This window comes from Rhinolophus sinicus, linkage group LG01, assembly GCF_036562045.2.
Source record: "Rhinolophus sinicus isolate RSC01 linkage group LG01, ASM3656204v1, whole genome shotgun sequence".
Classification (NCBI taxonomy): domain Eukaryota; kingdom Metazoa; phylum Chordata; class Mammalia; order Chiroptera; family Rhinolophidae; genus Rhinolophus; species Rhinolophus sinicus.
In genome coordinates this window covers 58,427,916-58,441,372 of record NC_133751.1, presented here as the reverse complement: position 1 = coordinate 58,441,372, position 13,457 = coordinate 58,427,916, and the positions used below count along the sequence as shown (strand labels likewise).

General features: G+C 43.5%; 1 protein-coding gene across 2 annotated transcripts in view; it reads right to left on the bottom strand.

Moving 5' to 3' along the window:
• The window catches only part of MUC4 (mucin 4, cell surface associated), a 54,336-nt gene that overhangs the window by 27,086 nt on the left and 13,793 nt on the right, over window positions 1-13,457 (bottom strand). Inside the window, exon 2 of one of the 2 annotated variants that reach the window (XM_074330326.1) lies at window positions 3,233-8,767. In XM_074330326.1, the coding sequence (XP_074186427.1) occupies window positions 3,233-8,767 (5,535 nt within the window). The remainder of the gene's footprint in view (window positions 1-3,232; window positions 8,768-13,457) is intronic. The other variant, XM_074330328.1, reaches the window with a different exon arrangement.

The following is a 13,457-nucleotide window of genomic DNA, read 5'->3' as shown; positions in this document are numbered from 1 at the left end:
GGACAATAACAGACATGATTCTCATGGTTCCTGGAATAATGTCATCACTGCTTGCAGCGGACAACAATTCAGTTGTGGACTGAGTTGTGTGGCTTTCCCTGGAGGAAGTTGGTGAGAAACTCTTGATCTCATCTAAAGTGGATATTTCTCGGGAGGTGCTTCCTAAAGTTCTTTGGCTGTTCATTGTGGATGAAGAAGCTGTAGCTGTGCCCACTAAGGTAGTGGCCACCACCAAAGAAGCTGGTGTGGTGGTGTGTGGTTTTCCAGTTGTTGCTGTGCCTTGAGTCTGGTGGGATTGGGAAATGGCTGATGTTCTGTCAGGTGAGGTGTTGGTAACAGGGGATATTGATTGTCCTCCTGGGTTTCCCAGTGCTGAAACTACAGAGGTGGCCTCAGGAATGGCGCTTGTTATGAAAGATGATGTACCTCCTGAGGCTCCCAGGGTGGTGTCAGGGCTGACTGGTGCTGTCCATAGTTCTATGTTTGTAATAGTGACTTGAGTTGTGTGGCTGTCTCTGTGGGGTACTGGGGTGAATGTTGTCACTTCACCTGTGGTGGATGTATCCTGAGTAACACTTTCTGAAAACTAGTGTCCACTTGGTTTGAATGAAGAAGTTGCAGATGTGATTCTCTTGATTATGTCTGTCATGGGGGAGACCAAATTTGTGGTTTAGGATTCTTGGGTGGTCTTTGTGCCTTGAGTATGACCTATCTGAGAAATAGCTGATGATTCTTGGGAAGTGCTAGTAGAAACTAGTGTTAACTGGCTTGTTGAGCCTACTGTTATAGTTTGTTGAGATGGATGTTCACTTAGTATGGATGAGGGAGAAACAGATGTAACTGTTTCGATGGGTTGAGTCACATTGGAGCTTGTGCTGCTGAAATGAGTATCTCCAGTGGTCCCTGTGCCTTGTGACCAGTGAGTCTAGGAAACTACCATTGTTTCCTGAGGAGATATGCTCAGATAGGGGAATGTGGCTGGCTGTCCCTGTTTACCACTTGTTGAGATGTTAGAAGTAACTCAAGAAATAGTACTAGCTATAGAACTAGATGTGTTTTCTGTGACCAGTATAGTGATAGCTTTTGCTGTTGACAACAGTTCTTTTTGTGACTGAGTTGTAGGGCTATTACTAAAGAATGAAGAAGTGAATACTGTTGTTTTATCTTGAGTGAATGTCTCATGAAAAACACCTGTAGGGGCCGACCCGGTAGCTCAGGCGGTTAGAGCGCCATGCTCCTAATTCCGAAGGTTGCCGGTTCAATTCCCACATGGGCCAGTGGGCTCTCAACCACAAGGTTGCTGGTTCAACTCCTTGAGTCCCGCAAGGGATGGTGGGCTCCACCCCCTGCAACTAAGATTGAACACAGCACCTTGAGCCAAGCTGCCTCCCAGATGGCTCAGTTGGTTGGAGTGCGGGCTCTCAACCACAAGTTTGCCAGTTCAATTCCTTGACTCCCGCAAGGGATGGTGGGCTGCGCCCCCTGCAACTAAGATTGAACACAGCACCTTGAGCTGAGCTGTCTCCCGGATGGCTCAGTTGGTTGGAGTGCGTCCTCTCAACCACAAGGTTGCTGGTTAGACTCCCACAAGGGATGGTGGGCTGTGCCCCCTGCAACTAGAAAAACAGCAACTGGACCTGGACCTGAGCTGCGCCCTCCACAACTAAGACGGAAAGGACAACAACTTGTCTTGGGAAAAAAAAAAAAAGTCCTGGAAGTACACACTGTTTCCCAATAAAGTCCTGTTGCCCTTCCCCAATAAAATCTTTTAAAAAACAAACAAACAAACAAACAAAACACCTGTAGACATTGAGCTACCAGCATGAGGCCATCCCATGGCCTCTGTATCTTTGCTCCAGAGGGTGTGGAAAACTGTAGATGTTTTTGGAGTTGAAGAACTGACAGAGAGTGGTGTTGATTGTACTTCTGACCCCCATGTTGTAGAAACTATAGAAGTGAATGAAGGAAAATGTCTAGTGACAGATAATGACATCTCCCCAGTATTTTCCACAGTGCTGCATGTTGAGGTTGGTGCTGTCATCATTTCCATTTTTGTGACAGGTGTGTAGCTGTGAAGTGCAGGGAAAGCAGTAGATGTTTCACCTGAAGCTAATGTCTCAGGAGGAACAACAGCTGTAGACTTATGCCCACTTTATGAGGATGACAGAGTTGATGTGCTCAATTCTGTGATGGAGCTCCTTTGTGAGTCCCCACTGGTGTCAGGGCTCTCAGTCTGATGGTTGTGAGAAGATGCTTGTGTTTCCTGAGTAGAGGTGTGAGAAGAGTGTGCTGTTGCTTTTCCATCTCCTTGGGTTGTCAGTGAGACTGCAGGGGTAACTGGAATAGAAGGTGTAGATACAAAGTGATGTGTCCTGTGTTTCACCTATAGTGGTCGCTGTAGAAGGTGGTGCTGTCAACATTTGTAAGGTTGTCAGAGGTGTGCGGAAGACACTGGAAGATGAAGTGCTTGTTTCACCAGATTGGGATGTCTCTGGAGAAACAAGTATTGTACATTTGTGTCCACTTGGTGAAGATGAAGAAGTTGATGTGCTCACTTGGATGATGTAACTGGATTGTGAGTCTCTGATTGTCTCAGTGCTCCCAGTCTGGTGATTCTGAGAAGATGATGGTGTTTCCTGAGTAGAGGTGTTGGAAGAGGGTACTGTTGTTTTCTGATCTACTTGAGCTATCATAGAGACTGCTGAGGTGACTAGAGTAGAAGATGTAGCTGCAGAGAGGAACGTGGCCTCTGTGTTTCCTGCCACATTGTCTGTTGAAGTTTTGGCTATCATCCATTCTGATGTGGTAGGAGGTGTGTAGCTGCTAGGGAAAGGAAATAAAGTGGTTGTTTCACCTTGAGGGGACGTCTCTAGAAAAACAAGTGTTGTATATGTGTGTGCATTTGGTGAGGATGAGGAAGTGGATGTGCTGCCCTTGGAGATGTAGCTGGTTTGTGATTCTCTGGTGGTGTCAGTATTCTCAGTCTGGTGGTTCTGAGGAGATGGTAATGTTTCCTGAGTAGAGGGTCTGGAAAAGGGTGCTGTTGTTTTCACATCACCTTGAGTTGTCATGGAGACTGCTGAGGTGACAGAAGTAGAAGGTGTAAATGCAGAGAGTGACATGTCCTCTGTTTTTCCTGTATTAGTGTCTGATGAGGATCTTGCTGTCATCAATTCTGATGTTGCTGGAGGTGTGTAGCTGTCAGGGGGAGGGGAAAAAGTGGTTGTTTTACCTGAAGGGGAAGTCTCTGGAGGAAGAGGTGTTGTATACGTATGTCCACTTGGTGAGGATGAGGGAGTTGAACTGCTCACTCTTGTGATGTAACTGGATTGTGAATCCGAAGACGTCTCAGTGCTCAATGTCTGGTGGTTCTGAGAAGATGCTTGTGTTTCCAGAGTAGAGGTGCTGGAAGAGGATGCTGTTGTTTTCTGATCTACTTGAGTTGTCATGGATACTGCTGAGGTGACTGAAGAAGAAGGTGTAGATGCAGAGCTTGACGTGTTTTCTGTATTTCCTGCAGTGGTGTCTGTTGAACTTGATGTTGTCAACATTTGTGAAGTTGTCAAAGGTGTGTGGTTGACACTGGAAGATGATGCAGTAATTGGCTCATCAGTAGGAGATGTGTCTAAAGGCACATGCATTGTATATGTGTGTCCACTTGGTGAGGATGAGGGAATTGAAGTGCTCGCTCTTGTGATGTAGCTGGATTGTGAGTCTGTGGTCGTCTCAGTGGTCTCTGTCTGGTGGTTCTGAGAAGATGCTTGTGTTTCCTGAGTAGAGGTGCTGGAAGAGGGTGCCGTTGTTTGCTGATCTGTTTGAGTTGTCGTCAAGACTTTTGAGGTGATTGTAGTAGAAGGTGTAGATGCAGAGGAAACCGTGTTTTCTGTATTTCCTGCAGTGGTGTCTGTTGAACTTGATGCTGTCAACATTTGTGAAGTTGTCAGAGATGTGTAGCTGACACTGGAAGATGATGAAGTGCTTGCTGCACCTGAAGGGGATGTCTCTGGAGGAACAAGAGTTGTATACGTGTGTGCACTTGGTGAGGATGAGGGAGTGGCAGTGCTCACTCTTGTGATGGAACTAGATTGTGAATCTGTGGTCGTCTGAGTGCTCTCTGTCTGGTGGTTCTGAGAAGATGCTTGTGTTCCCTGAGTAGAGGTGCTGGAAGAGGCTCCTGCTGTTGTCTGATCTACTTGAGTTGTCATGGAGACTGCAGAGGTGACTGGAGTGGAAGACGTAGATGCAGAGGAAGCCGTGTTTTCTGTATTTCCTGCAGTGGTGTCTGTTGAACTTGATGCTGTCAACATTTGTGAAGTTGTCAGAGATGTGTAGCTGACACTGGAAGATGATGAAGTGCTTGCTGCACCTGAAGGGGATGTCTCTGGAGGAACAAGAGTTGTATACGTGTGTGCACTTGGTGAGTATGAGGGAGTGGCAGTGCTCACTCTTGTGATGGAACTGGATTGTGAATCTGTGGTCGTCTGAGTGTTCTCTGTCTGGTGGTTCTGAGAAGATGCTTGTGTTCCCTGAGTAGAGGTGCTGGAAGAGGCTGCTGCTGTTGTCTGATCTACTTGAGTTGTCATGGAGACTGCAGAGGTGACTGGAGTGGAAGACGTAGATGCAGAGGAAGCCGTGTTTTCTGTATTTCCTGCAGTGGTGTCTGTTGAACTTGATGCTGTCAACATTTGTGAAGTTGTCAGAGATGTGTAGCTGACACTGGAAGATGATGAAGTGCTTGCTGCACCTGAAGGGGATGTCTCTGGAGGAACAAGAGTTGTATACGTGTGTGCACTTGGTGAGTATGAGGGAGTGGCAGTGCTCACTCTTGTGATGGAACTGGATTGTGAATCTGTGGTCGTCTGAGTGGTCTCTGTCTGGTGGTTCTGAGAAGATGCTTGTGTTCCCTGAGTAGAGGTGCTGGAAGAGGCTGCTGCTGTTGTCTGATCTACTTGAGTTGTCATGGAGACTGCAGAGGTGACTGGAGTGGAAGACGTAGATGCAGAGGAAGCCGTGTTTTCTGTATTTCCTGCAGTGGTGTCTGTTGAACTTGATGCTGTCAACATTTGTGAAGTTGTCAGAGATGTGTAGCTGACACTGGAAGATGATGAAGTGCTTGCTGCTCCTGAAGGGGATGTCTCTGGAGGAACAAGAGTTGTATACGTGTGTGCACTTGGTGAGGATGAGGGAGTGGCAGTGCTCACTCTTGTGATGGAACTGGATTGTGAATCTGTGGTCGTCTGAGTGCTCTCTGTCTGGTGGTTCTGAGAAGATGCTTGTGTTCCCTGAGTAGAGGTGCTGGAAGAGGCTGCTGCTGTTGTCTGATCTACTTGAGTTGTCATGGAGACTGCAGAGGTGACTGGAGTGGAAGACGTAGATGCAGAGGAAGCCGTGTTTTCTGTATTTCCTGCAGTGGTGTCTGTTGAACTTGATGCTGTCAACATTTGTGAAGTTGTCAGAGATGTGTAGCTGACACTGGAAGATGATGAAGTGCTTGCTGCACCTGAAGGGGATGTCTCTGGAGGAACAAGAGTTGTATACGTGTGTGCACTTGGTGAGTATGAGGGAGTGGCAGTGCTCACTCTTGTGATGGAACTGGATTGTGAATCTGTGGTCGTCTGAGTGGTCTCTGTCTGGTGGTTCTGAGAAGATGCTTGTGTTCCCTGAGTAGAGGTGCTGGAAGAGGCTGCTGCTGTTGTCTGATCTACTTGAGTTGTCATGGAGACTGCAGAGGTGACTGGAGTGGAAGACGTAGATGCAGAGGAAGCCGTGTTTTCTGTATTTCCTGCAGTGGTGTCTGTTGAACTTGATGCTGTCAACATTTGTGAAGTTGTCAGAGATGTGTAGCTGACACTGGAAGATGATGAAGTGCTTGCTGCACCTGAAGGGGATGTCTCTGGAGGAACAAGAGTTGTATACGTGTGTGCACTTGGTGAGTATGAGGGAGTGGCAGTGCTCACTCTTGTGATGGAACTGGATTGTGAATCTGTGGTCGTCTGAGTGCTCTCTGTCTGGTGGTTCTGAGAAGATGCTTGTGTTCCCTGAGTAGAGGTGCTGGAAGAGGCTGCTGCTGTTGTCTGATCTACTTGAGTTGTCATGGAGACTGCAGAGGTGACTGGAGTGGAAGACGTAGATGCAGAGGAAGCCGTGTTTTCTGTATTTCCTGCAGTGGTGTCTGTTGAACTTGATGCTGTCAACATTTGTGAAGTTGTCAGAGATGTGTAGCTGACACTGGAAGATGATGAAGTGCTTGCTGCACCTGAAGGGGATGTCTCTGGAGGAACAAGAGTTGTATACGTGTGTGCACTTGGTGAGTATGAGGGAGTGGCAGTGCTCACTCTTGTGATGGAACTAGATTGTGAATCTGTGGTCGTCTGAATGGTCTCTGTCTGGTGGTTCTGAGAAGATGCTTGTGTTCCCTGAGTAGAGGTGCTGGAAGAGGCTGCTGCTGTTGTCTGATCTACTTGAGTTGTCATGGAGACTGCAGAGGTGACTGGAGTGGAAGACGTAGATGCAGAGGAAGCCGTGTTTTCTGTATTTCCTGCAGTGGTGTCTGTTGAACTTGATGCTGTCAACATTTGTGAAGTTGTCAGAGATGTGTAGCTGACACTGGAAGATGATGAAGTGCTTGCTGCACCTGAAGGGGATGTCTCTGGAGGAACAAGAGTTGTATACGTGTGTGCACTTGGTGAGGATGAGGGAGTGGCAGTGCTCACTCTTGTGATGGAACTAGATTGTGAATCTGTGGTCGTCTGAGTGCTCTCTGTCTGGTGGTTCTGAGAAGATGCTTGTGTTCCCTGAGTAGAGGTGCTGGAAGAGGCTCCTGCTGTTGTCTGATCTACTTGAGTTGTCATGGAGACTGCAGAGGTGACTGGAGTGGAAGACGTAGATGCAGAGGAAGCCGTGTTTTCTGTATTTCCTGCAGTGGTGTCTGTTGAACTTGATGCTGTCAACATTTGTGAAGTTGTCAGAGATGTGTAGCTGACACTGGAAGATGATGAAGTGCCTGCTGCACCTGAAGGGGATGTCTCTGGAGGAACAAGAGTTGTATACGTGTGTGCACTTGGTGAGGATGAGGGAGTGGCAGTGCTCACTCTTGTGATGGAACTGGATTGTGAATCTGTGGTCGTCTGAGTGGTCTCTGTCTGGTGGTTCTGAGAAGATGCTTGTGTTCCCTGAGTAGAGGTGCTGGAAGAGGCTGCTGCTGTTGTCTGATCTACTTGAGTTGTCATGGAGACTGCAGAGGTGACTGGAGTGGAAGATGTAGATGCAGAGGAAGCCGTGTTTTCTGTATTTCCTGCAGTGGTGTCTGTTGAACTTGATGCTGTCAACATTTGTGAAGTTGTCAGAGATGTGTAGCTGACACTGGAAGATGATGAAGTGCTTGCTGCTCCTGAAGGGGATGTCTCTGGAGGAACAAGAGTTGTATACGTGTGTGCACTTGGTGAGGATGAGGGAGTGGCAGTGCTCACTCTTGTGATGGAACTGGATTGTGAATCTGTGGTCGTCTGAGTGCTCTCTGTCTGGTGGTTCTGAGAAGATGCTTGTGTTCCCTGAGTAGAGGTGCTGGAAGAGGCTGCTGCTGTTGTCTGATCTACTTGAGTTGTCATGGAGACTGCAGAGGTGACTGGAGTGGAAGACGTAGATGCAGAGGAAGCCGTGTTTTCTGTATTTCCTTCAGTGGTGTCTGTTGAACTTGATGCTGTCAACATTTGTGAAGTTGTCAGAGATGTGTAGCTGACACTGGAAGATGATGAAGTGCTTGCTGCACCTGAAGGGGATGTCTCTGGAGGAACAAGAGTTGTATACGTGTGTGCACTTGGTGAGGATGAGGGAGTGGCAGTGCTCACTCTTGTGATGGAACTGGATTGTGAATCTGTGGTCGTCTGAGTGCTTTCTGTCTGGTGGTTCTGAGAAGATGCTTGTGTTCCCTGAGTAGAGGTGCTGGAAGAGGCTGCTGCTGTTGTCTGATCTACTTGAGTTGTCATGGAGACTGCAGAGGTGACTGGAGTGGAAGATGTAGATGCAGAGGAAGCCGTGTTTTCTGTATTTCCTGCAGTGGTGTCTGTTGAACTTGATGCTGTCAACATTTGTGAAGTTGTCAGAGATGTGTAGCTGACACTGGAAGATGATGAAGTGCTTGCTGCACCTGAAGGGGATGTCTCTGGAGGAACAAGAGTTGTATACGTGTGTGCACTTGGTGAGGATGAGGGAGTGGCAGTGCTCACTCTTGTGATGGAACTAGATTGTGAATCTGTGGTCGTCTGAGTGCTCTCTGTCTGGTGGTTCTGAGAAGATGCTTGTGTTCCCTGAGTAGAGGTGCTGGAAGAGGCTGCTGCTGTTGTCTGATCTACTTGAGTTGTCATGGAGACTGCAGAGGTGACTGGAGTGGAAGATGTAGATGCAGAGGAAGCCGTGTTTTCTGTATTTCCTGCAGTGGTGTCTGTTGAACTTGACGCTGTCAACATTTGTGATGTTGTCAGAGGTGTGTGGTTGACACTGGATGATGAGGAAGTGCTTGTTTCACCTGATGAGGATGTCTCTGGAGGAACATGTGTTGTATTATGGTGTCCACTTGTTGAGGATGACGATCTTGATGTGCTTAGTACTGTGCTGATGCTGGTTGTTGAATCTCCAGAGGTGTGGTTTGAATTTGTTTTGGTAGGGTCTTGACCTATAATGGTAAGCAATGTCACATTAGAATCATGTTTTGTCAGATTTTGTGTTTTGGAATATTCAGGACTTGTTGTTTTCTGTGGTGTTTCTATCCCTTAAATACAGGAGATAAAGACTGATGAGACATGAGAGGTTATGTGTGTTCAACTGGACAGTTTGTTACTCAACTATTATGCACATATACCATTTTTTATCACATTGTTCCAGAATGTATGACTGTAAAGATTTAATTATTTATCCACAGCTAGTATTTCTTAACACAGGCAGTACTTAGTCCTAAATAATGTGGCAATAAGTTTTTTTGTTGAAACATTTTGTTTCTAGGACCACTTTTAGAATGATAGTAATGGAAACTAGTCTAATGGATCTCCTGGTTTCCCCACATGAGGCATAAAAACCAAGATTTAAGTCCTTTAGTCTCAGAAAAGTGTTTAAACTAAAATACGCATGGATTCATGCAATCAAGAATTTTCAAAATTGTTGCATATCCTGTATACACATTTCTCCAACACTAGAAAGGGGATGAGTAGCCTTTTCTCTTTTTCACAGAGCTTCTTGTTCTTCTCCTTAATCCAGTGCTTATTCCTACAATTTTCCTTCTCAGTTTGTCTTCTAATCCCATCCCAAAACACCTTCCAGTGTTCATCCACAATGATAATCTTGTGATGTTTTTCATCCCTTGTTTCTCTGTATTACTCCATCTGAAATGCCCAAGAAACTTGCTAGCCTATCAGGACCTTCTTTAGAGAGAAAGAGAGGGAAAATGCTGTGCATTGTATACTTGAATGCCCAACATGCCTAAATACCCGTACTGTTGACAGTACATGTCAACAACTTGTACTGTCTTAAACAACTTTGTTTTATTTATTTATTCCCCCCTGCCCCCTCGCTCCCTGGCCCTCTCCCAGTATGCTCCCCGCCCCTCTCCCAGCATGCTTCCTGACCCTTCTCAGCATTTTTCTTGGCCGTCTCCTTGCGGGCTCCTTTGCCATCTCCAAACAACTTTGTTTTGGTATAAAGCATTTGGGGGTACACCCTATAATACAAGAGACTTTATGAGGACTCAGGTGTAAAGTGACTCTGTCTTCTCTGGAAATATGTAGGGTTTCCCCTTCCCCGGGTTTACCCTGTCTTATATTAAGATATATAGTTATTTTTATTTCATTTTACTTTCCTGGAGGAACTTCTTTGTGGGCAGTCCCTCAGCCTACAATCCAGAACTTTCCCTTCCTACTTTACTTTTTTTAAAATTGTGAGTAGAGTGAATTCTGTTTCTTTTCTAACAGGTGAGGTCCTGAGCTCAGCAAAATCCTTTTTTTTACAAACCTCAGCAAGCTGCTTCTCAAGGCTCTACCACCTTACAATTACCAGCAAAGGTACGGGAAGAGAAGGTGCAGAGCCCACAGGACCTGGGGTACAAGCTACTATTAGGATCCCACAAAACTGTTTTCATGTTAGTTTCTTTTACAATCAGAAGGAAATAAATCAATGTAATAGTAATGAATATATAATAATGAATTCAGCATTGATTAGTCTTTAGTCCAACACAGTCGTAAAATATAGTCTTATTTTATTTTATTTTTTTAAGGGGTGGAAGGGTCTCTCAGGATGGCAAAAGTGCCTAGGGTCCATGAAAGTCATTGTGTAGCCCTTTTGCCAGATGGCCTCACAAAAGTCTAGACACACTAATAAAGAGATAGGTATACAAACATCAAATCATTACAGTGTACACTTGAAACTAATACAATATAGTAGTGTATGTCAATTATACCTCAATTTTAAAAAGAGACAGGCATAAAAGTAGATCACTGACAATCTAATTTTATTTTATATTTTACATTACCTTGTGTTGATTTCCCCCCAAAACTATATTTAGTTTCTAAAAAAAAAAAAAAAAAAATTATTAAAAAACCACAGAACTTCTTTTTGACTCAACCCTTTTATTAACGCTAATCCCCCCCCCCCCAAGAAGTTATTGAAATACAACAACGAATTCAGTTTTAACAAATTTGTATTATCTGGTTCTGTATTGAAAACCCTTTTCCATTTATCAGGAGATATTCCCTAAATATGAACATCAGGATTAAGACATTGCTCCTTTTTGGAAAAGAGCTCTTTTCTCAAAGGTGATAATAGCCAGTTTCAAAATACTTAATTGAAAGATGAAGTTTTTTCATGATAGGCCAAATTCAAAAGTCTAAGAGGATTAATAAGGTTAACATTTAGAAGAAAGTGCTTCTCTGGGTGGTTGATGGGTGGTTGAGGGCTCTGACAGATACATTCAGGACCTCAAAAGCAAATTTGTCAACTGTGTACACTAATTTTTTAAAATCCTATAATGTGAATGCCCTTTTCAAATGCAAAAGGCATCATCTATTTTTTTAAGGAATTTAGAATAAAATTAAAATTTAATGCTGTTTATTTGATTTGAAGTGGCCAGTCTTTTCTTGCTAAAATTGCCAAATATTCCTTCCCTTAAGACAGCCCTGAGAAGCACAAATATGAAGACAACTTCCTTCATGATGAGAATACATAGCACCTGTGTAGAAGGAAAACCTTCAAACCCACAGCGCTCTGTGCAGCCCTGGGCAACCAGGGAGCACCGAGGCTCTAGCCGGAGGTTAGGTCTGGACAATAAAATCTGTTCCGGGTCAGAGGTTTACATGTGCCTGGAGGTGAGCTTAAGGAAAAATTCTGCAATAGAGACTAAGGGGAAAGAGGTGCAGGATTCCTATAGAGTGAGGCACCTATTCAGGATTGCTTCAAACTAAAAAAAAAAAAATCCCGGGAATATCACAACTCATAGCTATCTTGCTTGTGAGGAAGAAAGCAAGGTTAGACATCAAGAGTGACCACACCATTTAAAACTTCGTGACGGGAAGGAGTGTTAACTCTTTCATCCTGAATTATAGCAGTGTTTAAAAGCAAATTAAATTTCTAGCTTTTTTTTTTCCATTTTTAACATTTGTCCCAATCTAGCAGAAACCTAAGTAAGTACACATACTCTAGCCCTGGTAACATTGTAACATGATGTTAATTTAATTGGTCATGCCCATTTTTTGTTTTGTTTTGTTTTTTCAATTTATTTGCTAGGCAGAATGTTTAAATACCAAGCTGTTTTGTTTAAAATATTTGAGTGCACTCACACGAGCTACAGACAAATCCTCACCCAGCTCTAATTTAATAAAAATAAGTGACTCACTTGCAAGCTTCTGCACTTTATTAATAGTAACTAATTACAGGTGACACACTTCTAAGCTGGTTTGGATAAATGCATGGATTGAGCTGCAAGGTGTGTTAGGAGGACCTTGGGTCCCTACTTAACCCAAAATGACTCTGCTTCAACTTTCAACTTTAAAAGGGAATTTCCTTTACTCAGAATTATGAATAGATTTGTTTATAGGACTTCAAATTCTGTGCCTGCTCTCTCCTCAATAAAGTTCCAAAACTTGGTTTCTCCAGATAAGGTTTAGATTGGAAAACACTCACTATGCAGTTATTAACTTTATTTCATTTTCCTCAGAACATGAATAAGAGCATTGCTCTATCATCTGGCTTTGAGTCACCAGACAGAAGCTATTGACATGCCTAACTTACTAACTTATTATAGATTCTTGATAATTAGCATCTTTTCAGAGCCTGCATCACCTGTGTTAAAATCAGTATCAGCAGTAAAAGTTTCCTGAGAGTACAGTCCAATTTTTTTAAGTAAAGATTTTTGTTTGTTTGGGTGTGTGTTTGTTTAGAAAAATAATACGGTTACATTTCCAGCAATATAGCAGAAGAGATAAGCCTTTAACTACAAAATCTATAAATGCCAGATAACATGTAATAAATGTTTTCTAAATGCAGAGCTGAGATCAGAAGAAAGAAAGGGAAACACTCCAGAGTGAAGGAGTTAAAAACTAAGATGGTAAGTTAATGCTCTTGCAGGGCTGGCAGATTTCTGAGATCTAGTGTTTTGGGTTTTAAGGACTGCATGGGGAAAGGACAAATAATTTTAATCAGGACACTGTAAATTGAATATTATCCACATAAAGCTGGAACCCTCAGTGAAAAAGTAGACTAGAAACATCAGAAAGAAATAAGAAAAAAAACAGCTGAATGAAAGATATAATTAAGAAAAGAACAGAACTTAATGATATAGAAACAATTAAAAATAAAATCAATAAAGCCAAAAGTTGGTTCTTTGAAGATAAAAGAGAAAAACCCCTGGCAAGGTTAATTAAGAAGGAAGGAAGGAAGGAAGGAAGGAAGGAGGGAAGGAAGGAAGGAAGAAAGGAAGGAAGGAAGGAAGGAAGGAAGGAAGGAAGGAAGGAAGGAAGGAAGGAGGGAGGGAAGGAAGGAACGAAGGAAGGAAGGAACGAAGGAAGGAAGGAAGGAAGGAAGGAAGGAAGGAAGGAAGGAAGGAAGGAGAAATAAAGAATATCAGGAATGAACCTGACTTTAAAACTTAAGGAACTAGAAAAAGAAGAACAAACTAAACCCAAAGCTAACAGAAGGAAGGAAATAGAAAAGATTAGAGCAGAGATAAATGGAATAGAGAATAGAAAAACAATAGAGAAAAATCAATGAAACCAAAAGTTGTTTCTTTGAAAAAGATCAACAAAATTGACAAAATTTTAGCTGGATGGACTAAGAAAAGAAAAGACCCAGATTAATAAAATCAGAAGTGAAAGTGTAGATATTACTACTGATTCTACAGAAATAAAAAGGATTATAAGAGAGTACTATGAATAATTATACACCAAAAATTTGGGAAACCTACATGAAAAGATCAATGT